This window comes from Loxodonta africana, chromosome 11 (assembly GCF_030014295.1).
Source record: "Loxodonta africana isolate mLoxAfr1 chromosome 11, mLoxAfr1.hap2, whole genome shotgun sequence".
Taxonomy (NCBI): Eukaryota; Metazoa; Chordata; class Mammalia; order Proboscidea; family Elephantidae; genus Loxodonta; species Loxodonta africana.
The window spans coordinates 60,650,534-60,676,795 of record NC_087352.1 but is presented as its reverse complement, the minus strand read 5'-3'; the positions used below and the strand labels follow the sequence as shown (position 1 = coordinate 60,676,795).

The 26,262-nt window shown below is 46.5% G+C and overlaps 1 protein-coding gene across 2 annotated transcripts in view; it reads right to left on the bottom strand.

The window, feature by feature from the left end:
• The window catches only part of LOXHD1 (lipoxygenase homology PLAT domains 1), a 169,046-nt gene that overhangs the window by 70,370 nt on the left and 72,414 nt on the right, over nucleotides 1-26,262 (bottom strand). For both annotated transcript variants that reach the window (XM_064294569.1, XM_064294570.1), the window contains exons 13-21: nucleotides 22,555-22,709; nucleotides 20,687-20,847; nucleotides 17,614-17,690; nucleotides 15,510-15,706; nucleotides 11,901-12,093; nucleotides 8,779-8,939; nucleotides 4,792-5,260; nucleotides 4,151-4,305; nucleotides 711-844 (exon numbers count right to left, since the gene is read on the bottom strand). In XM_064294569.1, the coding sequence (XP_064150639.1) occupies nucleotides 711-844; nucleotides 4,151-4,305; nucleotides 4,792-5,260; nucleotides 8,779-8,939; nucleotides 11,901-12,093; nucleotides 15,510-15,706; nucleotides 17,614-17,690; nucleotides 20,687-20,847; nucleotides 22,555-22,709 (1,702 nt within the window). The remainder of the gene's footprint in view (nucleotides 1-710; nucleotides 845-4,150; nucleotides 4,306-4,791; nucleotides 5,261-8,778; nucleotides 8,940-11,900; nucleotides 12,094-15,509; nucleotides 15,707-17,613; nucleotides 17,691-20,686; nucleotides 20,848-22,554; nucleotides 22,710-26,262) is intronic.

Below are 26,262 nucleotides of genomic sequence, written 5' to 3'. Positions count from 1 at the left end.
GGGCATGACGCCCACCCCCCAACCTAGCTGTGAGCCTAGAGCAGGACCACCACCTGTTTTTTTACATCCCACAACTAAGAATGAGCTTTACCTTTTTAAATGGTTGAAAAACAATCCAAAGAACAATATTTCCTGACATGTGAAAATTACATGGGACTCAAATTTCAAATTCCAGAAATAAAGTTTTATTGGAACACAGCCACGTTCATTTGTCTATGCATTTTCTGTGGCTGTTTTCATGCTACAATGGTGGAGTTCAATAACTGCCACAGAGACTGAATGACTTGCAAAGCCTAAAATACTATCTGGTCCTTTACAGAAAAATTTCACTGACCTCCAGTCTAGAACATTAAAACCAAGTAGTGGCAGCTATTTTGTACATGGAGAGATTGATAGCTAAGCTAAAGCTGGGCATGGAGACTGGGCCAGTGAAGGTCTAGCAGGCAGAGCATGTCTGACCTCCTTGCATTGACCTCAAGAGCTGGAATGGACTGACTCTCTACCAGACTGTCATATATTGTGAGAGGGGAGCAGCAAGGTTAACGCCCACCTGGCTAGCAGCGTGGGCCAACACCCCCTGGTGGCCACGGCAGACATCCCAGCCACTCCCCCACCAGCCCAGCCATCTCTTCAGTGCACTCTCCTAGTGGAAGGCATGGTGGCTGGCATGGCCTCACTTGCCTCCCTGCCCTCCAGCCCCCGCCACTCACTTGATCTCGTTGTTCATATCGGTGATGTCGATTCTATCCAGGAACCAGCCTGCTCTGTTGCCAGAGTTGTCATGGCGAATCCGAATCTTTGTCAGGGGCCCCAGGTCCATGGCGGGGATGGTGAAAGTGTCTGTCTGTGAGGTGTCAGAGCGAAGCCCAGAGGGGTGAAAACTGTCCCCTTCCCATCTGCCAACAGCTCCACCCTCCCCAGGGCTGGGGCAGCCTGAGGCCACTGTAAGAGCTAAAGCAGCCAGTGTTGTGGACTTGGAAAATGCACTTGTTTAGTCTAGTGTTTGGTCCGTACTGTAGGGTCTCTATGAGGGAGAATCAACTCCAAGGCAATGGGTTATTGTCTTCTTAACCTACTCCCACCAAGGGAACTTCTTACTCTTGTGCGGTCCAGGAAGGTGGAAGGAGGAGTAGAAGGGCAAAGGTGACCATGAGGAAAGGCACTTTGGCTGCAACCCAGTATTTATATTGTGAGTGGGTAGACAGGCGGGACCCATTGCTTGGCTATACACTGAGACAGTGCACTCATGTGTGCACGTGTGTACATAATCTCCTTCAACCATGAAGTTTTATTAAGCACCTACTATGAGCAGGTCCTGTGCTAAGCCCGAGTGAAAAGACTGAACAGGGACAATACCACTGTGGGTCATTACATGCTCAGGAGGAAGCAGACAACACCAGGACCTGATAAGTGAGTGGCAACACTTATGCTCATTCAAAGACTTCACCAAAAGAGTAAAAAGACAACCTACAGCCTGGGAAAAAAATCTTGGCTACAACAAATTCGATCAACGTCTAATCTCTAAAATCTACAAGATCCTGCAAAATCTCAACAACAAAAATACAATTCAGTCAAAAAATGGGAAAAGGATATGAACAGACACTTCGCTAAAGAATAGATATATGCACATCCATGTTCTTTGCAGCACTGTTTACAATAGCAAAAAGATGGAAATGACCAAGATCCCATCAATAATTGAATGGAACAACAAATTACGGTATATTCACACAAGGGAATACTATGCTACAATAAAGAACAACGATCAATCCGTGAAACATCTCATAACATGGAGGAATCTGGAAGGCATTATCCTGGGTGAAATCGTTACAAAAGGACAAATATTGTATGAGACCACTATTATAAGAACTCAAGAAAAGGTTTAAACACAGAAGAAAACATTCTTTGATGGTTATGAGGATGGAGAGGGAGGGAGAGGGGTATTCAGTAATTAGATAGTAGACAAGAATTATTTTAGGTTAAGGGAAGGACAACATACAATACAGGGGAAGTCAGCACAACTGGACTAAACCAAAACCTAAGAAGTTTCCTGAATACAGCCAAACACTTCAAGGGACAGAGTAGGAGGGGCAGGAGTCTGGGGACCATGGTTTTGGGGGACATCTAAGTCAACTGGCATAACAAAATTTATTAAGCAGCCATTTAAGATGCATCAATTGGTCTCAACCCACCTGGATCAAAGGAGAATGAAGAACACCAAGGATAGAAGGTAATTATGAGCCCAAGAGACAGAAAGAGCCACATGAACCAGAGACTACATCATCCTGAGACCAGAAGAACTAGATGGTGCCCGGCTACAACCGATGGCTGCCCTGACAGGGAACACAACAGAGAACCCCTGAGGGAGCAGGAGAGCAGTGGGATGCAGACCTCAAATTCTCATGAAAAGACCAGACTTAATGGTCTGACTGAGACTAGAAGGACCCCGGTGGTCATGGCCCCTAGACCTTCTGTTGATCCAGGACAGGAACCATTCCCAAAGCCAACTCTTCAGACATGGATTGGACTGGACAATGGGTTGGAGAGGGATGCTGGTGAGGAGTGAGCTTCTTGGATCAGGTGGACACTTGAGACTATGTTGGCATCTCCCTCCTGGAGCGGAAATGGGAGGATGGAGGGGGTTAGAAGCTGATGAAATGGACACAAAAAGAGAGTGGAGGGAGAGAGCAGGCTGTCTTATTAGGGGGAGAGTAATTGGGAGTGTGTAGCAAGGTGTACACGGGTTTTTGTGTGAGAGACTGACTTGATTTGTAAACTTTCACTTGAAGCACAATAAAAATTATATTAAAAAATTTATTAAGAAAATGTTCTGCATCCCACTTTGGTGAGTGGCATCTGGGGTCTTAAAAGCTAGCAAGCAGCCATCTAAGATGCATCAGTTGGTCTCTATCCACCTGGAGCAAAGGAAAATGAAGAACAGCAAAGACATAAGGAAAATATGAGCCTAAGAGACAGAAGGGGCCATATAAGCCAGAGACTTCATCAGCCTGAGACTGGAAGAGCTAGATGGTGCCCAGCTGCCACCAAATGACTGCCCTGACAGGGAACACAACAGAGAATCTTTGATGGAGCAGGAGAAAAGTAGGATGCAGATCTCAAATTCTAGCAAAAAGACCAGACTTAATGGTCTGACTGAGACTGGAGGGACTCCAGAGGTCATGGTCCCCAGACTCTCTGTTAGCCCAAAACTAAAACCATTCCCGAACCGAACTCTTCAGACAAAGACTAGTCTGGACTATAAGACATAAAATGTTACTGGTGAGGAGTATGCTTCTTAGCTCAAGCAGACACATGAGACTATGTGGGCAGCTCCCATCTGGAGGTGAGTTGAGAAGGCAGAGGGCAACAGGAGTTGGTTGAATGGACACGGGAAACACAGGTGGAGATAAGGAGTGGTCTGTCACATTGTAGGAAGAGCAACTAGGGTCACATAATAACATTTGTATAAGATTTTATATGAGAAACTGACTTGAATTGTAAACTTTCATTTAAAGCACACACACAAAAAAACTCTATGGAGCACAGTTCTACTCTGACACATGTCGGAGTTGACTCAACAGCAATTGGTTGGTTACCATCCACTATGGCTTAGCAATGACCAAAGCCAAGCTAGAAGACTCTTTGCCCCTCAGACTGGCTTCCACATTTCCACCTGCACACCTTAGCACATTCTGTCCATCTTCTGAGAATACCCTTCACTATTTTTCTATACATCTGCATATACTCATCTACCAAGGCCCAGTGTAAAGTTGCTCCTTCCCACCAAGTTTTCCCCTAGGCGCCATCCTTGGATAAGCACTTCCTCCTTGATACTCACAGCCCTAACTGCTTGGTCCACCCTCTCAGTCCCTGAGCATCTGCTACCTAATACTATTCTCTGGCTAGTTCCTGTGGGTCAGCTAGCCTGTGGGCTCCATGGGACCAGAATCCCACTTGTGCTTTGCTTATACCCTCACCACAAAGAGCTGCTGTTTACAGAGTGGGTGCTTACACAAAATCTGATTGAACTTAGCAAAGCACACTGCTGGACACCCACAGGCCCTGTGCTGGGTTGGGCTGATGAGGGAATGATTGAGAGGCACCACTCCTGTGTCTGAGTCTGAATCACCCACCCAGAAAGCCCATGCTTTACCTGGCCCTGCTCAAATTTGTTGGACTTGTCCGATTTCTTCAGAGGCCGTTCACCTGTGTCCCCATACTCCTCGCCATAGATGGTCAGGTAGACATTGGCATCAGTCCCGGCCTTGGGCACATTCCCTGTGATCACCTGGACCTTGTAGGTATTGGCTAGGGACACAGAAAGAGGCAGCGTTGAGGATATCATGGCCATGGAGTGGACTTGAAGCACAGTCTGTTAGTTCTAGCTATATTCTGGGAGCAGGAAGGACCTATGAACACATCTACATCAAACTGGTACTGAACGCTCCTTCTTCCTACCCAAAACTTTCCTTGACCAAGAAGCCCAAGGGGCTGAGAGTCATGGCAAAATTTGCCCTCAACAACGCTTCCAATTTATGTTGGCCACATTTAGTTACATCAAGTTATATCAGGGCTCCTCCGGAGTCACTGATTCATTCTGAGATCCTCAGGCCAAAGGCAATGCTTAACCCCAAACGGATTGCTAATGGTGATATTTCAGACACAGGTCAGTAGAGTTACATGGGAACCATTATGGGTGGCCACCTATTGGGCCTCCATGTGAGAGGAGAGCTTGGTGAGGCCCCACCCCTGAGACCCCTCTAGGGGAACTGTCTGACCCCTCCTCAGGCTTACGCTCAGGACCCGATCGCCCGGCCGGCACCAGCTCCACCATAAGTTCACTGTTCTCCTTGCCCCGGGCCAGCCAGCGGTGGGCGTCGAACTTGTACTCCTCAATCACCTCCTGCATCCCTGGCCCAAACTCCTCCTCTTCCTCTTCCTCCTCACTCTCCTCCTCCATTTTTTCCTCTGAGGATTCCTCGGATAAGGACTCCTCCTCCTCGTCCCCTTCGTCCTCCTCATCACTGCCCTTCTTCTTCTTCTTCTTCCTTTGCAACTTGGCCTTCAGTCGCTCCTTCTTCAGCAGCTGCTGCAGCTTATCCTTCTCCTTCTTCTTCCAGGCCTCCTTCTCAGGTGTGAGGTCCTCTTCCCGCACTACCAGGTGCCGCAGCCACACCATATCCACGTACCAGCTGGGCCTGAAGCCCTCGCCTGTGTGCCCAAGCCGGATCTTGTAGATCTCGCCCACATCTGCTGCCTCCAGCTGTGCAAAATGCATGTCAGTGGCTAGGGTGGCCCTTGAGCCCTGCCCCCTACCGTCCTCCCCTGCAGAGTCAGGTTCTGGGTTGGGAGTTATAGCCCCAAGAGGCACCAGGCCTCCATACTTAGGTGCTTTCATCAGCTCCCTCTCTCCTATCACATTCAGCCTAGTGTCTCTGGCTGGGTTTCCAGGCTCTTCTTAGCCTGGGCCCACCCTCCACTTTATTTGGGACATTGAGCAACTCTGGGACAGCCCTGGGCCTTGGTTTCCGCCTGGTGCTCAAATGGGAGTGCCTTTGAAGCCTCCATGTTAGTGAAGCTGGGCTCCCTGACCTCCCTGTTCCTCCCTCTCTCTTTCTTTCCCTCTCACACACACACACGTGCACACACATCACATATCACGCTCCTTCCTATTTCCATGTCTTTACTCGTGCAGTTCCCCTCACCTGGATTGCCTTTATTCCCTCCTCCACCCTTAACTATGGAGGACTAAGGTACGCCTGACCCAAGCCATGGTATTTTCAATTGTCTCACATGCATACGAAAGCTGGACAATGAATAAGGAAGACCAAAGAAGAACTGGTGCCTTTGAATTATGGTGTCGGCAAAGTATATTGAATATACCATGGACTGCCAGAAGAACAAACAAATCTGTCTTGGAAGGAACCATCCCCGAAGACAACTCATTAGAGATGAAAGGGACTGGTCAGCGGGTGGGAGAGAGACGCTGATGAAGAGTGAGCTAATTATATCAGGTGGACACTTGAGATTGTGTTGGCAACTCTTGTCTGGATGGGGGATGGGAGGATAGAGAGAGAGGGAAGCTGGCAAAATTGTCACGAAAGGAGAGACTGAAAGGGCTGACTCAAGAGGGGGAGAGCAAGTGGGAGTAGGGAGTGAGATGTATGTAAACTTGTATGTGACAGACTGATTGGATTTGTAAACGTTCACTTGAAGCTTAATAAAAGTTATTAAAAAAAAAAATCTGTCTTGGAAGAAGTACAGCCAGAATGCTCTTTAGAAGTGAGGATGGCAAGACTTTGTCTCACGTACTTTGGATATGTTATCAGGAAAGACCGGTCCCTAGAGAAGAATATCATGGTTGGTAAAGTAGCAGGTCAACGAAAAAAAGGAAGACCCTCAAGGAGATAGACTGATACAGTGGCCGCAACAACAGGCTCAAACATAACAATGATTGTGAGGGTGGTACAGGACCAGGCAGTGTTTCATTCTGTTGTATCAGACCAACTTGACAGCACCTCATAACAACCACCACCCTTAACTACAACCTATTCATTCAGATTCCAGGATTTTATTATTACTTTCCTTTTTTTTTTTTCCCCTAACTTTGTGCATTTCTTGTTCTCTTTCCAAAATTTTCAGCATTAAGCACATATAACTTTAGTACCAAGCAAAAAATCTAAAAAGTGTTATTTTTCAAAAACAAAACTCTCACCCATGCTCCCCAAGGCCCCAGGCCCTCTCCTCCCACCAGCTCACCACCTCAGCCTGCCTGCCTCTCCTATCCAGAGTTCAGCTTAGCCCCTAGCCCACCCTACCTTGCACTCCCTCTTTGTCAATACAGCTGGTCTTCTCTGCCCTATCACCTGTGAATTCCCTAAACGCAGGACCATCCATTTTTGCTTCTCTTCCCCAGTGGGCCTAGCACATGGCTGGTTCACAGGGCAATGTTGATGGATTCAGTTTTCTTCAGAGGATGAGATCCTTGGCCTTAATCCCATTGCTGCTTTTTTCTGAGCCCACACTGGGAAAGGACTCACATTGAGGGGAGCTCTGACCCCTGCAGACCTCGAGTGTGTGCTCACAAGGGACCCTGGCAGGCTGGGCTCCTCTCTGTCCTCCCCAGTGCTGAGGGCCCTTGTCTGGCTGTTTGACACTTCTCAAAGCCCAGTTCCACCATGGTCCCATTTGAGCACCAGGAGAAACTGAGGCCCAAGGCTCTCCTATGAGGTGTTCAGTGTCCTATAGTTAGAGCTGAGATCTAGAGGATAACTCAAGTCTTCTGATTCTCTGTTCACAAATCCATGATGTGACCAAAACCATGTTTGCAAGAAAATTACCAACCAAGACAGAACCCAGAACCCCTGGGGAAGCTGAATTTATTCTTCTCAAATACTTAGGGGCTGGATGCTGGACCTAGTAAGTCCCTTCTTCAGCACATTAGATCTCTCCAACAACCCTGCGGTCACACCTCTCCAGGGAGGTCTGCTTGCCACCCCTGCCCTCCTCAAGTCTGTCTGCGCAGCCATGAAAGCATCCACCACCCACATCCAGCCACATGAACAGTAGGCATTCAGAAGTACTTCTCTGCTACATCTCGGTAACTTGTCACAAGTTTCCAAGTGCTTTGCCTGATGTTGACTGTTTTGATCATTATAGGAACTCTTTGAGGCAAGCCAGGCAGGTGTTATAGAGCTAGCTTTTAACTATTAAAGAAGCTGAGGCCCAGACAGGTAAAATACTATGGCCTCAGCCTCCTCAGCAGTGTAATGAGGGAATTGGACTCATGAGACCCCCTCCAGCTCTAGCATTCCATACACACATGACCCTGGCCCAGATCTCAGCACAGTCAGGACTATCTCTTCTGGGCGCTGGGTTAGGACTTTTTGCTGAGGGTCCTTCACTATGTGTGTTGTACACAAACACACATAGAGCACCCAGCATGAACATGCTTCCAGAACACACATATCTGCATACACACAACATACACACACAGACACACACTCGTGTCCAGTATAGTCACCAGCCTTGCATCCTCCTCCCTGCCAACAACATGCTCCCATTCTCATCTCTTTCTTTCCCCTACTCAAAGACTTAAAAAGGGAAACAAGCAGGCCCGGGAGGCACTCAGAATATAGCCATGACACTCCAAAGCCTCCCAGTATCCTGCCTGAGAGTGATGATCCCATCAGAGGCTGAGGTTGGATAGAGTAACCTAGTGCCATATTTTACTGAACTAGAATCGTCCACTCCAGGGATTCTCAAAACCCACGGTACATTAGTACCACTGACAGAGCTTTAAAAGCAAACCCAGAAAACATATTCCATCCCACAGATTGTGATCGAACTGGTCTGGGGTGTGGACCAAGCAGCACTTTTTTCTTAAGGCTCCCCAGGTGATTCTAACATGAGACCAGGGAGGATAACCACTCATCCTAGTCCAATCTCTTCACATTCAGGCAACAAACTCAGATCTGGAGAGACGGGGTTACTACTCAAGCTCACAAGATAAAACTTGGCTGAGAATCCAGGGCTTCTCACTCCCACTTCAAAGCTCCATACCCTGCCTTATGCTGCTCTCAGGAAATCCCTCCAGGGTGCTGAGGGAATCCTTATTCAACTTGTCCTCAAGCATTTTCCACCCGGCTGTAAGAAGGCAGCCTCACTCTTAAGTACTAGCCAGGGAAATAAGAACACCCAGGGAACCATCTTGATACCCACTGGGTCTTCTCTAGCCAAGGCTGGCTCTGTTGGCATCCCCATTGCCTTATTCCCACACACCTGGAATATGTCCTTGGATGCCCGATCAAAAATTTTCGAGCGGCTGGAGAGAAAGAGCACTTCTGTCTTGCCTTCCTCGCCATAGATCTGTATGAAGACTCGGGAAGTGGTAGATGCACCGCCCACATCCCCTGTCCAAATTTCAACCTCATAGTGGACCACTGGGTGAGCAGGTGGGGGAGAAATACAGCATTAAATAATAACAATAGCAATGGTAGTAAAGCACTTCCCGAGCCTGTACCATGTGTCTGGTATTTCACAGGCATTATGTCATTAATCCTCTCTTCCACACCATGAGTAAGTACTATCTTTCCCTTTTTGCAGGTGAGCAAACTGAGGTTTAGAGAAACTGCAAAGGTGGTGGAAATGGCAAGCCCAAGCAATCAAACTCTAGAGGCCAGTCTTCCACTGCACTACCTGTCTCCTCGGGTGTCAGAAATGAGGAGCAGTCAGTATACCAGCTGGTACACTCTGCTTGTGCTAGCCCTTGGGCAAACACCATGGGGCAGAAAGAAGTCAAGGTTGTTTGTTTTTTTCTTTTCCTTATTTTCTGTAAAGGACAAGGGATTGGAACTACAGTGTCCATTTAAATACATGCACCTTTCAGATTATACCAACAGATACACCAACATAGAAAAAATTGTAGGTGGTTCGAACTCAGCCAGTGGCGCCGTGGAAAAAAGTCCTAATGATTTGCTTCCATAAATATTACAGCCAAGAAAACCCTATAGAGCTCAACTCTACTCTGTAACACATCAGTCACCATGAGTTGAAGTGGAATCTACGGCAATGAGTTTATCAAGACATTAGAGGGTGGAAGTGTGTTATATGTATGCACCACTAGAGGGCTCTCTCATTGGAGAGCAAAATGTTTTCTAGAACCACAGGGTCATAGGCTCTCTGGTGGTGCAGTGTTAGGCTGCTAACTAAAAGGTTGGCAGTTTGAATCCACTAGCTGTTCCTTGGGAACCCTGTGGGGCAGTTCTACTCTGTCATATAGGGTTGCTATGAGTTGGAATTGACTCGATGGCAATGGATTTATGGGACCACATTTTTTTCAGCAATGCTGTTAGACAATGTTGTGATTTCTTTTTTCAAGTGAAGATTGTTACTTTCAAAGATGGAGGATCTCCTGTTAGCATGGCAATGTGAAAGATTTCCTCAAACTGGGGGCTGAAAACGAGACCTGGAAGAGGTTGAACTGGGGATACTAGGCTCAGCTGAGAGTGAGGGTGGGAATTCTTGTTTTGTTTGAACATATCAGAATAATTTTAGTTCTCTTGGACATTTGGAGATAATGTAGTGACAGGCATATAGAAAGCTATACAAATGAAAAAATGAGACTGTTATTAACTCAAGAAAAAAAAAAGTGCCAAAAATGAAATGTAATAATCATATAGTAGGTGACTCAGCAGTGAATAACATTTGCTTTACCATAATAATGTAAAAAAATAAATATTACTTTAATGATAAGGAGGTTAAAAGGAGGTGTGTGGGTGTATGTGTGTGTGTTAAAAGAGCTAAATACTTCCATAGTAGGAAGTCCATAGATACTAAGACTTAAAAATCAAGAAATTAATATACATATCATTAAAAATATGAAGATAAATTTCAAAAGAAAAAGCTAAGATAATTCAAGTTGCTACCTATGAAGAAGGGGAATGAAGAGGGGACAAAAAGGTAGGTAAAGGAACTACTGGCTTTTATTTATATTTTCTTAACTATTGGGTCTCTGGGTGGTGCAAATGCTTAGGTGCTTGTCTGCTAACCAAAAAGATTGGGGGTTTGAGTACACCTAGAGGTGCCTTGGAAGAAAGGTTTGGCGATCTACCTCTGAAAAATCAGCCACTGAAAATCCTATGGAACATAGTTCTGTCCTGACACACATGGGGTCAACGTGAGTTGGAGTTTACTCCTTGGCAACTGTTTTCTTCTTCTTCTTAACTAGCACCTGCATTACTCTGATAAAAATCAAGTTTTATAAGAAGAGGGGAAGAATTGATTCTCCACACTGGCAAATGCCATTTCAAAGCATGTGTATATGACACAGCCTTCAAGGAGTTTACGGTTTCATTGGGGAAATAAAACGAACACATAAAAAGATACAAAATCTTGGAAGAAGAAGGTATGATGATTTCATGTTGGGGTTCTCAGGGCATTTCCTGTGTAATAAGCCTTGAGCATTGCTCATGGGTGGATTTAAAAACACAAGGCAAGGGAAGAGGGGTTCTCCACACCAGGTTTTATCCCACTGTCTACCTGGCCACTCCAGAGAACCTGGTTTCTTTTATCCCATCCACGATGTGGTTCTCACATCATGAGTGACTGTGGCCAGGTCACCCCGAGCTTCACCTCTCAGCAAAATCTCCTCTGACCACCTTGCCCTAGAGGACCTCCCACCCCCACACCATTGCCAGTGCCTTATCCTGCTTCACTTTCTTCATAGTTCTTATTTGGCATTATATGATATAATGATTGCTTGTCTCCCTGTTGAAGTGTAAAGTCCATGAGGGCAGGAATTTTGTCTGTTTTGCTCATGGCTGCCTCCACAAAGCCTAGAGCATCACTGGCACAGAGAAATACTCAGTGTGCATTTATGGGTTAAATGAATAAATGAGTCATTTTCTTTCATTAGTATTCCCATGGAAACCCTGGTGGTGTAGTGGCTAAGTGCTAAGGCTGCTAACCAAAGGGTCAGCAGTTCGAATCCACACAGGCACTCCTTGGAAACTCTATAGGACAGTTCTACTCTGTCCTACAGGGTCGCTATGAGTTGGAATTGACTTGAGGCCAATGGGTTTGGTTTTTAGTATTCCCAGGAGAAGACAAGACTGACTTAAGCTCTCCTCATTTACAGAGTATGAACATGTCCTACTGAAGTCATTTGCTGCTTTTATTCCTGAAAAAATCGGTCCATTGAGTCCTCAGTTTCCCATTTGTAAAATAAGTTCTCTTCCTTCCCAGAACCATGGTAACCAGGGGCACTGGAAGCACCCATTGTCTCCCTACAGGATCCTTCTTGGAGACAAGATCTAGGTTGCCCCAGAGTCCCTCCTCCTTTTCCATTGCCCCATCCCACAGGGGAACCAACGTTGGTGGCCCCACCATTGCCTTCTCCATACATTTCTGGATCTCCACGACCTCGCTGGGATAGAGTTCCACCTCCAGGCACCTATCTGCTTGGTTCTTGTCCAGCCAGCGGTTGGCAGGGAAGGTGTACTGCTTGCCTTGGCGAGGCACACGGATCTGGATGCTGCCCAGGAACCAGCCGGGGTGCATGCCTGTGCTGTCGTGCCCAATCACCAGCCGGTTGATCTGGAAGGAAACCCAAGTGGGTGAGTGCAAGGAGCTAGTGTGTCCAGAACCCCCCAGTCCTCTATCCGTACCTCCTCAAACACCAGCCCAAGTAGTTCTCCTCAACCTGGGTCTCCAGTTCCCCAGAAGAGGGAGGTAGGAGGCTCAAGACGAGGAACCTGGGTCCCAATCCTGTCCCTGCCATCAGCCACTGGGTGACCAGGGCATCATGTCTCCTGCCTGGAGCTCCCATCCTTCCTCTCCTGTCCAGCTCACCCTGGGGCAGTTGTGCAAAAAAGTGAGATAAAAGATGTGATGCGAAATATGAGTTTTGAAAGGACCAGTATGTTCTTAATAATGTCAGGGTGTGACAGTGCAAGAAAGCAAATATTCAAAATGTTTGCCATCAGCTTCTGATAGCTGTGCTATCATTGACTTTGTTTTGTTTAGACAATACACTAGACCCACATGTGTGTAGTTCTGCATTTTTCTTTGATATACCTATCCTACCGTTGTTGGGTGCCATTGAGTCAACTTTGACCCATAGCATCCCATATGACAGAGTAGAACTGCCCCACAGGGTTTTTTCTAGGCTGTAATCTTTATGGCTCACAGCGACCTTAGAGGACAGAGTAGAACTGCTCCATAGAGTTTCCAAGGAGCACCTGGTGGATTTGAACTGCCGACCTTTTTGTTAGCAGTTGTAGCACTTAACCACTACACCACCAGGGTTTCTAGGGTAGCTGAGTCGGAATTGACTCGATGGCAATGGGTTTGGTTGTTTTTTCGTTTTTTTTTTTTTGGTTAATCTTTATAGGAGCAGACCGCTAGGTCTTTCTTCCGCACAGCCACTGGGTGGGTTCGAACTGCCAATCTTTCGGTTAGCAGCTAAGTTCTTAACTGTTGCACCACCAGGGCTTCTTACCCATCCTGTAGGTGATAGACTATGCAGACAACCTATAGTGACAGGTCCAATTACTCCTTCTCTTTGCACCTGAGAAAGATATGTCTCTTTCCGATAACATTTGATAGCCCACTTGCATTGCAGGCACACTAGATGCTATCGTCGGTGATCATGTTACCATCCTTATTTGTACATGGCTCTTCAGTGTTCAAATTACTTTTATGCTTTTTTGAAATGCTGAATACAGGGCAATTCTAACCTAAGATGGAATGATCAGATGGGCTTCACGATCCCTTCCAGATTGAAATTCTCTCTGTGATGATCTGGAGGGGTGATGCTGCCTAGCTGTTGAATCTGGCACCAAAAGGCCACATGTAGAAAGTTGGCCATGCGAGCCCTGCTCTCACTCTCTTGAGGACAAATGGCTCTTTGCAGCTGGTGATGGAAACACTGCCACAGCTGAGTGTATGTAGCTGGGTCCCTGGATTTGTTGGAAGAAACCAGCTATGTTTACAGAGCCTAGGAGCCCTACGGGTGCATGCCAAAGGACACGGAGTGTTTCCTTGGTCTTTCTGTGGTGCTGAAACTGTAAAAGTCTTGGGAAGGGGTTGGCTAAAAGAGTAAAGAGAGGGAAAAATGTCTTCTATCTGATAATGATGGAAGCTCCTCAAAGGCAGGGACTGTCTTTTGACTCTACAACACCTAGCATAGTGTCTGACTTACAGTAGTTATTCAATAAATAACATCAGTGAAACAGGAAGACAGAAGATTTGATGCATTTGAATTGTGGAGTTGATGAAGAACATTGAATATACCATGGGCTGTTAAAAGGATGAATAAATTAGTTTCAGAAGAAATACAACCAGAATGCTGTTTAGAAGTAGCACTTCCTTCTTCTCTTTCACCTGGAAAGTGGAGTAAGGATGTACTTAGAAGTAAGGATGGCAAGACTTCAGCTCACTTGCTTTGGACACTCCCAGGAAAGACCAATCACTGGAAAAGGACATCATGGTTAGTAAAGTAGAGAGTCAGTGAAAATGAGAGAAACCCTCAATGAATTGGACTGACACAATGGACTCAAACATACCAATGCCAAGGACAGGACCTGGCAACATTCTGTCCTAGTATGCATAAGGTCACCACGAATTGGAGCCAACTGGCAACTAGCGACAACAACAGTGTTTATCAAGTACTTACTATGTGCCAGGAACTGCATGTCAGTGTTATTAACATATTCAGTGCTAAGAACAATCCCGTTAGGATTCCCTGTTTTTTATGAATAAGATAGCTGAGAGATTAAACAACTTAGCAAAGGCCACACAAAAGGTAAGTGGAAAAGGTGGGTTCCCAACTACTTGGCCACAAGCTTATCGAGAGGGTCTCAGAAACACAAAGGAAGGAATCACCCTTCTACTGCCATCCCCACTCCCTTAGATGTCTCATTTATCTGCTGGTTGCTGCCAGAGATCTTTTAGTAAAGGGAAAAGCATTTCACTCAATTGTTAATTTAGCTTAAAACACAAATACATTTTAATATCAGAAAGCCTTGATTTCAGCTCATTACCTCCAAGGTATATTTCTCCAGGGTGCATTTTGATGGGAGAAGGGATTTAGAGAGCCCAAAAAACAAAAAAACAAACCTGTTGCCACTGAGTCGATTCCTACTCACAGCGACCCTAAAGGACAGAGTAGAGCTGCCCCAAAGGGTTTCCAAGGAGCAGCTGATGGATTCCAATTACTGACCTTCCAGTTAACAGCCAAGCTCTTAACCACTACACCACCAGGGCTTCTTAGAGAGCCTGATGCACCTGAAATAGGATAGGGCTCACAGAGATGGGAAGAGGCAGGGAAGGTGAGGCTACAGACAGAAACCTTGCCACTGCCTCAATTTCTAACAAGTCGTACCTTAAGAAGGGCAGGTGCTAACACCACCCAGCTCAGACATTTCCAGGGAAGGTCCTAATACTCATGCCCAGGGATTTTGATCCCTTACTCCAGGGAAAGTGCTCAGGCCATTTACAGCAGAGCAACCTGGGAACTTGATAAATGCAAACTTCTGGATCTCACCTTCTAAGGCAGAATCTCCCGGTAGGGCCCGAGAGTTTGCACTGAAACCAGCTTCCAGGCATAATTCTGATGCACACTCAAGTTTGGAATTGGAAACTATTTCCAGCCCTTCTTTTCTATATTTCCCTACCCTGTTTTTCCTTCCATGCACAGGGTGTTTCCTTCTCCAGTGTCTGTGACCCACGTTCACTGGTCCTGGCTACTCTCACAGGTGAAAGAAATGTGGGGACCATAGCTACTAGAAGTGCACATTCCATCTCCAAAGAGACTCTGGAAGCTTAACCACTGTTCACATGTCTTCAGCTGCTCTAGGTCATATCTGGAAAACAACTTACCCTGCTAACAACCCCCATACGGGCATTCTTTCCTTCAAAATGGTTCCCATGTGTGTACATGAGTGTGTATGTGTGGATGTATGTAGGGGAAAGGGTGAGGTGGCATCACATGGCCCAGGATGAAGACTCACGGTTCCAATGTTCAGGGTCTCAAGGGTGAACTCATCTACCCGGCCACGTTCAAAATAGTCTTTCAGATTGTTGTCAGAGACGAGCAGAATTTGCTTGATGGTGTCTAATTTATCTCCGTAGAGCTTGATGTAGACTCTAGAATCTGTGCTGGCTCCAGGAACATCCCCAGTCTTCACACTGATGTGATAGCGATAGTCTGAACAGTCCATGGCAGGAAGGAGGAAGGAATGGGGTTAGTGCAGGGCAAGTGGGAAAGAGCATGGGGAATGAAGCAGGAGGGTAACTGGAGCCAGAGGAGTGAGACTGTAGGCTGGGAGTCAGGAACCCCAGCACCTGCTCTCTCTAAGCAGCCCTGTGACTTGGGGCAGGGGCTTCCTCTATTTCTGTGGAGTCCCCTCATCTACAAAATGGAAATCCTAATACCTGCCTGGCCTAGCCTACAAGGTGGGAACATGCTGAGAACAGGAGAACATGCAAATCACAGGCAAGAATATCAACATTCAAGAGTTTGAAAAGATCTAAAGCAATTGCTTGAACCAACTTCTCTTTTGATGGACAAGGAAACTGAGACAAAAGGGGCATAGACCTTTGCCAGTACTGTTAGCACATTATAGAAACAGTATTATTAATGTGTATTCTTAGCTCAGTTTTACAGACAAGGAATCTGAGGTTCAGAAGTTTATATGTTTGGCTCAAGATGGCAGGTTAAGAAGCAGCCAGCCAGGAGTGAAATCCTAAAGTGGCCCTAAAGCCTTCTGTTCTTAATAGGGGCATCATGCTGGTAGTTTTCCACTTCATCACATACAAAAGTCTGTATGGTCAGTGTGCAAAGGAGAGTAAAGCGCCCACAGGAAAGGCAAGTCCTCAGAGAACAGGAGCAAGACCCAAATCCTATAGGTTTGTTCCAGAGCATGTGTTTTGGGAAAGACAAATACAGTACTGAGGAGGCAAATGATGCTAAGTCCCAGGTCTACCATTCATTGCTGGCTTAGGAGCTTCCCCTTGGGAAGAAAGATTTGGAGAAGGTAACTGCAGACACTTGCCCAGGGTCAGCCCTCCAGACTAGCCAGGCCCTGATAAAGGCCATACGTATGGGCCTGGTCCAGATCAGCTCCACCAGGGGCATCCAAGGGCACTGGAGGAAATGGCTTTTAAAGATGTCACAGGAATCAAGAAGAGAAGCTCTTCTGTACACCATTTTCCATCTAAACCCTTTCTCAGGCCCTGCTTGGGAAGAAGGGGACCTGGGAGGCCGGTCCACATGCTGAAGCAGGGGCTTGGTAGAGTGGGTAGAGTGGTGGAACAAAATGGAGACATCTTGGGTGTAGGTCCCCCAGCTCTAACACTGGCTGCAGATCTGAGCATACTAGGTGGGAACACTTGCCACAGCCACAGGCCATCTTCCAGTGAAGGCATTGGGGTGGTTCATCTCCTAAAGTCCTTCCCAGCTCTTAAATCTGTAATTCTGAGTCCAGAGACTGGACCCTCTAGTCTCAACTCTGCAGTTTGCTGTATGACCCTATTAGGAAACATATTCAGCTTCTCCAGATCTCAGCTTTCCCATCTGACAGATGGACTTGAACAGGAGCTCTGCCTACCTCCTGGGGTTACTGTAGGACTCAAATGAAATAATAAGAAACATGAGGTGTTGGTATTGTTGAGAATTCTGTAAAGAAGTTTTGTAAAAATTTATCTAAAGTTCATGATCAAACCAAACCATTTGAAGAAATATTGCCAGCAAGGAAAATTGTAGGACCTTTGGGTTAATCCTTGACATTAGAAAAGAACACATTTTATAGTCCTGAATGATAGGTACCCAACCCTTGGAACCATTAGCTAGTGTTATTGTTCTTGTTACTCTTCTCAACAGAGACGCACATGAGTGCAGGGCCTCCCACCCAAGGCCACATAGAGATTATGTGCTCAAGCAAGATAGATCAGAGGGTTCCAGATCCTCCCTTAGAGCCCCTTCCTTTCCACCCTCCCTAGGACTGTCTCGTGAAATGAATTGAAGAGTGCCTGCTTTCTTGAAGGGTTGGCTTCTGTTTAGCTGAGGGAGAGTACTTATCTCGCAGGTCCAAACCCACCACCTGGACAACTTACTCTTCAGTGTCGCATTGCTGTCGCTGGGCAGCAATTCTCGGACCAACTGCCCATCATCCTTGTCCTTGTCCAGCCACCTGGTGAGTACACAAGGAGATGTTAGCTCTTTGAGTGTGGCAGGCAGACAACCAAATCATCACATATTTCATGCAGAGTCAGTGCTTTGAATTCAGAAAAGGAAAATGGTTCTACAAGAGCTCACAACAAAGGAAATCAGTCCAGACTGGAGGGAGGTCTCTGCAGAGGAAGCGATATACAAGCTGAGGTGGGAAAAGTGACAAGGATTTAACCAGGAGAAGAAAGGAGGAATATACCAAAGGGAACATCACTTACTGGGATGAAGCAGAGCCTTCAGGAATTGCCTGAAGGACAATGTAGATGGAATGCAGTGAGTGAAGGGTAGGATGAAGGGTAAAGTGAGGGATAGAGTAAAGGGTAGAGTGAGGGGTAGAATGAGGGGTCAGTGAGGGTAAAGTGAAGGGTAGAGTGTGAGGGAGAGTAAGGGGTAGGGTAAGGGGGAGAGTGAGGGGTAGGGTGAAGGGTAGCGTGAGGAATAGAATGAGAGGTATGGGAAGAGGGGAGTGAAGGGTAGAGGAAGGAGTAGAATGAGGGCTAGGGTGAAGGGAAGAACGATGGGTAGAGTGAAGACTAGGGTGAAGGGTAGAGTGAAAGATAGAGAAGAGTAGAGTAAGGGGTCAAGTGAGGGTAGGGTGAAGAGTAGAATGAAGGGTTAGGTGAAGAGCAAAGTGAAGAATAGGGTGAAAAGGAGCATGAGGGGAGGGTGAAAGGTAGAACACTGGAAGAAGAGACCAGTGGACCAGTGAGCAGGGTCATGTGATGAAGGGCCTTGGGAATTACGGTAAAAATTTGTCCTAAAATCCATGAACATCTGCTTCATCGTCATCATCGAAACAACCACCTTTTTTTCCTAAGAGACTACCATGTGCAGGGCACCGTGCTGAAGGCTCTGGGCTGGGGTGAAGGCAGAGAAGATGTATTAAGATAAATAAGACACAGACCAGCCCTTAAAGAACCTACAGTCCAGTTAAGAAGACAGGACTGAATGGCTAAGGCACTGAAGACCAAGACAAGAGTGGATGCTGTACCCAAATAAGTGCTACAGGAATTCAGAGAAATGAGAAGGGCTCATGGTGAAGGGGCCTTGATTGAGTCCTCAAGGATGAGCTAGGTTTGCCTTCAAGGAGAAGCTGGATCTGTGTCCTGCATGCCAGGGTTTGATAGATGTGATATGTTGATACGTGAGGATGAATGCCATGGTCCCAGCTCTCTGCTGGTCATCCACCAAGGGGAAAAGTACCAGACCTATCTACTGCAGAAGCACCTTTCCCACTGAGCATGAAAATCCACCCTGAGAAATGAGACAGCCCTGCAAGCACAAATTGTCTAGTCCTTAGGATGTGATATGGGACCTATGGTAAGAGAATAGACACCCTGTGTTCTCCAGGGTACTAGGAAACCAAGACATTTGTCTCTTGATTCCCATTTGTTTATGTTCTGATGCTTGTCTCCTCAGACCCCTCTGTTACACTCCAAAGAGAAGGCCATCAAAGGAGGCCAGCAAAGGAAGCCACTGCTTCCTCTTCCCTCTTCTGACACAGAGCTCAGGCCTTACTAAACCCCACTCTCCTCTGCCAATATACAGCCTCTGCAGGGCTAGTGGAGGCAACCCTGCCGTCTCCCCCATCCTTCCTCGTGCCCTCTCCCTCCCCAGATACATGACCATGCACTCACTCCCATGGGACCTTGCTGTCAGTTGGCTGTGAGCTAACATGAAAATGTTAACCAATGGCTAAATTGTTACACGTCCCATGGGCTTTGATGCTATGAATCTAAAATGTTTATGACTAGAAATGAAGAAATAATGGTGGGATTCTAGGCATTGATGGCAGGGAGAGGGAGAGATAGTTGGAAGCAGGGTACTGGCCAGCCCCCTCAAATCAACTCATTAGGAGACCCCCTCTGTCTGTCCTGCTTGGGTCACTCTCTAGCATCTCCTGAAGACCTGGTGACTGCAGGAAGGCTGTGGTGTAACCCAGGACATGTATTTTCAGGGAAGGGAAGGGTGGAAAACCAGCAGGCTCTTGTCCATCGGAGAACCCCGCCTCCCCTTCTCCCTTCAGTCCCTCCGCCATTTATCCATCCCCAGCGTTCCCCAGGAGTAAAGGGAAATTATGACCTGTCATTTGTCTCTACCTAAATATTCATGAGGTATTAATAGATATGTCCAAATATAGCATTTCTCTTTCAGCTTGAAACACTTCAGCCCAGTTTTAGAGTGAGATACCACTAAATGGATAAGCCAGTCTGCTGGTAATTTTTTAGATCTCTCCTGAACTCTCTGGAGCACATGTGTGCATACACACACACACATGCAGACACACATCACAAGTCTTACTATACACACCATACATCACACACACACCACACACCCACCACACACACGCCAAACACCAAACACACCACACGTACCATACATACCACACCACACACACACACACTACACACACACACTCATCACATGCCACACATACCAAACACACATACGTACATCAGACACCACACAGAGCACACGTGTGCATGTACACACACACACACACACACACACACACCCCTACTATAGCTAAGACACTTATCACTCCCTGATCCTGGGAGTGAAGCTTTGATAAATAGGCCTGGTTTGTCCTCCTCTCCCAGGGAGTTAAAATAACAGTTCAGGTGGGGATGCAGGCTTGGGTCTAAGCACCCAGCAGGACTACCTCTTTCTTGCACCAACTACACATTTAAGCCACTCTTTTGCTTTCTGGTGCCGGTAGCATGGCTGCCATTGTTGTTAGCTGCCATCGAGTCGGCTCCGACTCATGGCGAACCCATGTGTGTAGAGTAGAACTGTGCTCCATAGGTTTTTCAAGGCTGTGACCCTTCAAAAACAGATTGCCAGTCCTGTCTTCCAAGGTATCTCTGGATGGGTTCATACCTCCAACTTCCTGGGTCTTCCCAAAACTCGGGAATCAAAATCTAAGCTGGAGAACAAAAGCAGGTGAGACTTTTGTACCTGAGACACGGGAACTCCACATTGTCGCTCTCGGGCTGCCCCTCCTCTCTCACCAGCACCCGCTCCAGGTACCAGCCACTGCCCGCGCCTTTGCCGTCATGCCGGATCCTCACCCGCCTCACCTTCCGCAAGGTGACAGCCTCAATGGTGAACTCATCGGCCTGCAGAGGGAGAAAGACAGCAAGACCAGGTGGATGGTGTCTACCCTGAGGCCCAGACACCAAAGGAAGACCCAGGCCCTGAAACCAGGAAAGCCAGAGCTGATGGGTTGGGCCACTGGCCTTTCACAGGTGTGCATAAGTGGAGGGACACAGAACAGGTCAAGCCCCCCTACCCCATTTCTACCACTGGAATATCACTTTATGACAAGTTCCCAATATTTGAGTTCTGTACTTTTTGGTTAACATGGCCATTCCTTATGATCTCCTTCTAAAAGGGAACTTACCCTGGAAAGATGAACATGTTAAGCTGTTATGAGTCACTACTCATTTACTATGAATTAGTTCCTTAGCTAACTTCCTCTGGCTCCTTGCTACAGAAGGACGTTGGTCCCTTCTAGAGGAGGGGAAGGATTAGAATTGATCGGGGGGACCAAGTGGTCTTGCTTATTTCACACCTGATGAGGCAGGTGTGCGTGTGAGCATATCTGGAGCCTCCAGGGCCAGGATCATGGAAGGGCAGACCTGATGGGCAAAGAAGTTAGAAGATGTCGATGAAAAAGCAAAAACAGGGTGGAGAGAAAGATAGGTGGGTGTGAGAGAGACAGAGGCGAAAATAAAAGCTGTGTGAAGTAAAGTCACCTCATCTCCCAAGTGGACCCAAGTCCACCCATAATCCTCTGCTCAAATTCCTTTTGCCACCACATCCTTGTTATGCACATAATCTCTAGAACAAGGTCAACTTGGCTTGGCCTGGGAGAGAGGCCTCCACTCCCCTCCCAGGGCTGCCCTGTCCTCACAAGTAAGGGCAGCAGAGGAAGGAGCTGGAGGAAGGGTAGCGCTCATGCGACCACAGTCTGCAAATTTCCTCACCTGGGTGAGTCCCCTTTACCTCACATTGTGTGCTGTGGGCCAGGTCTGATGCCCAGTGCAGCATGTCTGCCATCCCTAATCCTCACAACAGCTAGCTACATGTAGGTATCCTTTCCCTATTTTACACACAAGGAAACTGGGTTTACCCTCAGACCACCTGACTCCTTTCCCATTGCCCCCACATGGTAATGTAAACCTATTTCATGATCAGGGAAGCCAAGGAATAGAAGGGAACACCCAGTGCATTCACAGAGAGGCTATTCTACCTCCAGTTCTCCCACCTCCATGTTTCATGTACTTCTCTGGTTTCTCTTTCAAAAAGGGCATGAGCAAGATGCCACCAGTGATCATGCCTGGTAGAAAAAAATTCCTCTGGTGTCCCAGCTTTCCTCTAGCCTGGGTCCTCTCTTCTACACCTGAGGTATCCTTCCCTCTCCACCCAACCTGGGATGAGAAAGATTCTTCTCCTACCGCCTCAAATGTCCTCTTCCTCTGCCCCCTTCTCAAAGCTCTGGGGATGAGAGGGGACCATGACCCCTCTAGGGTGGCTCTCCTACTCCTAGGTGGTTAGTTCTAGGAGCCTAGTGGGGGCTGGGTAGTGGGGGTCATGCACATCAGTGACTTGGGAGTGGCCCAAATGCCTAGGGACCAAGCTAACCAGGCACTACTATGCCCCACAGTGGCTGCTGCTGGAATTCCTGGGTTCCCCACACCCTTCCCCAGAGTGAGTTTTTCTGAAGGCTGACCCTGGTGGTACCAGCCACAAGCCTTTCTTTAGTAGAGTAAGGAAGACAAGGGAAGGGGAACGGGCCAGGGAGGGTGGTTGGCACAACTTACATTGCCCTTCTCAAACAGGTCGGTGTTATTCCTGCAGTTGTACATCAGCCGCTCCCCCGTGTCCCCCACGTCACCATAAAGGCAGAGATAGACGTTGGCATCGGTCCCTGCACCTTCGAGTTCCCCTGTGCACACAGTCACACGGTACCGGGCCACTGCCAGGCAAAGAGAGAGGACACCACTGGCCGACAGCCTCCTACTCCCCACCTCTGAGTTCTGCTTCCTCGTCTCCCATCAACCATCTTGCAGAGTGGCCTAATTTCTTTCTGCTGTCTAGCCAGATCCCTCCCCACCCCAGCCAAGGGCTGCACATCTCTTGGCCTTGACCAGAGGTTCCCAAACCTGGACAACCATCAGAATCCCCTGGGAGACTTTGATAAGGATTCAGATGCCTAAGCAGCACTTCGGACTTCCCAAGTGTGAGTCCCCAAAGATTGAACCCCTGAAACTGCGTCGTTTACACTCTCCCCCAGGGGACTCGGATGCGGTTGGCCAGTGTTTGGGGCCCATTGGTCAAATCCCAGCATTTAGCACTTGATTACGTCCAATCCAGCAACCTCCTTTGCCTTAGATTGTTCTTCAATTCACATGTGTTAGTCCTGTCTTCCCAAGTAAGATAACTTTTCCTTGTGAACCAGAACTGAGCCTTCCCCTTCTCATCCGAACCCTCCCACCGCTAAGACGCACCAGGAAGAGAAGCAGAGATAATAGTATGAAATGCAGCCACTCTAGAAAGGGCAGAGACTTCTTTGCATGTTGAAAATGTACCACAGCCCTGCTTTCCGCTTAAAATAGGCTGGAAAGTAAAGTTCATTCATTCATTCACTTACCCCACAGCTAGCTATTTACTGACACTTAGTAGGTGCCAGGCACTGTTAAGTGCAGCGATACAGCTCTGAACATGACAGACAAGGTACCTGCTCCCACTGAGGTCACACTGGAGTCAAAAGTGAGAGAGTGGAGGGAAGGGATGGACAGTAAGGTCATAAACAAATTACGAACAGGAAAATTTCTGAGTTATATCTGTAGTAAAAGCAATAAAATGGAGGGATGCCATACGGTGTGACTGACATGAGGAGGAGTAGGGTGAGCGGGTGGAGGTGATTTAGAGACGGCGGAAAAGGCTGCTGCAAAGAGACAACATTTAGTCTAAAATGTTAATGACACAAGGAGCCAGCCACAGAAATCTCTGAAAGAAGAGAGTTTTGGTAAGTGCGAAGGCCCCAGTGTAGGAATGGGCAGAGCATGTTTGAGGAGAAGAGAGAAGGCCAATGCGATTGGAGTGGAAGGAACGGAAGGGAGTGTGAAATGAGGCCAGAGGTGCACACAGGCCAGACACAAAGAGTATGACAGATGAAGGACAGCTTCTTTCGTGTGGCTTTCTTTGGGGGAGGGGGCAGGGGGTTGTACAGTGGAAAGCCATTGGAGGGTTTTAAGCAAGGAAGCAACTCAATCTGATCTATGTTTTTAAAGACCAGTCTGGTGCCATGTGGGAAGAGAAACTGAAACAGAGGAGCCAGTTACTGGGATCATTACAGTAGTTTTGGAAAAGGAGGATGGTGCCTAGGTCTCAGGGTGCAGTGGAGATGAAGAGAAGTCAGAAGATTAAAGGTGTTACAAATTTTCATAGAAGCAAGAATTAAAATGGCTTCCATGGGCCAAGGGTCAAACACAACTTAGTCATAAGCTATAAAACATAAAATAAGACTCGTGAAGAGAGTGCTTCTTAGCTCAAGTAGATACATGAGACGAAATGGGCAACTCCTGTCTGGAGGCAGGATGAGAAGGTAGAGGGGGACAGGAGCTGGCTGAATGGACACAGGAAGCCTGGGGTGGAAAGTGGGAGTGTGCTGTCACATTATAGGGATTGCAACTAGTGTCGCATAACAATATGTGTATAAATTTTTGTATGAGAAATTAACTTGAGCTGTAATCTTTCACCTAAAGCACAATAAAACAAAACAAAACTTAGTCATAAGGCCATTTATAAGAAACTTAATGCCAAAATCAAAATTTAGGCAACTTTTCCTTATCAGCATGATTTAGCAAATCTTATCAACATGAGTTAACAACACCCATCCAATCAAGTTAAGCCAGTTTCAGCATTCAGTGAACAACTTTCACAAAACAAAAGGAAAATTTAATGTGATTACCCGATCAAAGCAAAGGGCAAAATACTTATTCATCTAAGCTTTAAAAGGGCATTATAACTGTGTCAACTCAGGCCCCCCTCACTATTTTCAGTTTGAGGCTCTCCCTGTTCCAGAGCAGCTTTCTTGCTCAATAAATCCTGTTAACTCTAATTGACCTGTTAATCAAATTTTTTTCTTCTGACACAGTAGACCTATATAACAAATAAAGAGAATTTGTAATTAAAAAAAACTTATCACAAATAAAAGCCTAGGCCCAGATGGTTTCATTGGTGATTTCTATCAAAAGTTTAATGATGAATTAACACCAATCCTTCATAAACTCTTCCAAAAAGTAGAAGAAAAACGAGCACTTCTCAACTCATTCTTTGAGGCCAGTATTACCCTCACACCAAAACCAGACAAAGATATCACAAGAAAACTACAGACCAATATCGTGTATGAATTTAAATGGAACAAAATACCAGCAAACCAAATCCGGAAACATATAAAAAGAATTACACACCATGGAATGCAAGGTTCTTTCAACATACAAAAATCAATCAATATCACGTAAAAAGAATAAAGGACAAAACTATATGGTCATCTCAACAGAGGCAGAACAGACACTTGACAAAATCCAACAACCTTTCACCATAAAAACGTTCAGTTAGTTAGGGTTAGAAGGTTATCTATGAAAACCCCACAGCTAACGTACGTAAGGGTGAAAGTCTGGATGCTTTCCTCCTAAGATCAGGAACAAGACAAGAAGGTCTTCTCTTACCCCTTCTATTCAACATTGTACTTGAGGTTCTTTGACAAGACAAAGAAATAAAAAGTATCAGATTATAAAGAAAGAGGTAAAACTATATTCACAGACAACATGACTTTGTATATATGGGGGTGAGGGGAATGAGGGGGAGAGAGTACGGGTACTAATGGGTATGGGATTTCTTTTTGGAATGATGATGGTATTCTGGAATTCGATAGCATTGATAGATACACATTTTGGTCAATAAACCAAAAAAAAAAAAAAAAAAACTCTTTGCCATCAAGTCGATTCTGACTCATAGCAACCCTATAGGACAGAGTAGAACTGTCCCATAGAGTTTCCAAGGAGTGCCTGGTGGATTTGAACTGCCGACATTTGGGTCAGTGGTCACAGCTCTTAACCACTATGCCACCAGTGTTTCCATCTCCATCAATATACTGTGCATATTCTAAAGATTACTTAAAAGGATGAATTTTATGGTGTGTGAATTATATCTCAAAGCTATTGTTTTACCAAAAGCAAAGAAGTTTCTTGAACACAACCAAACACTTCGAAGGCCAGAGTAGCAGGGGCGGGGGTCTGGGGACCATGGTTTCAGGGGACATCTAAGTCAATTGGCATAACAAAATGAATTAAGAAAACATTCTGCGTCCCACTTTGGTGAGTGGTGCCTGGGGTCTTAAATGCTAGCAAGCGGCCATCTAAGATGCATCAATTGGTCTCAATCCACCTGGACCAAAGAAGAATGAAGAACACCAAAGACACTAGGTAATTATGAGCCCAAGAGACAGAAAGGGCCACATAAAC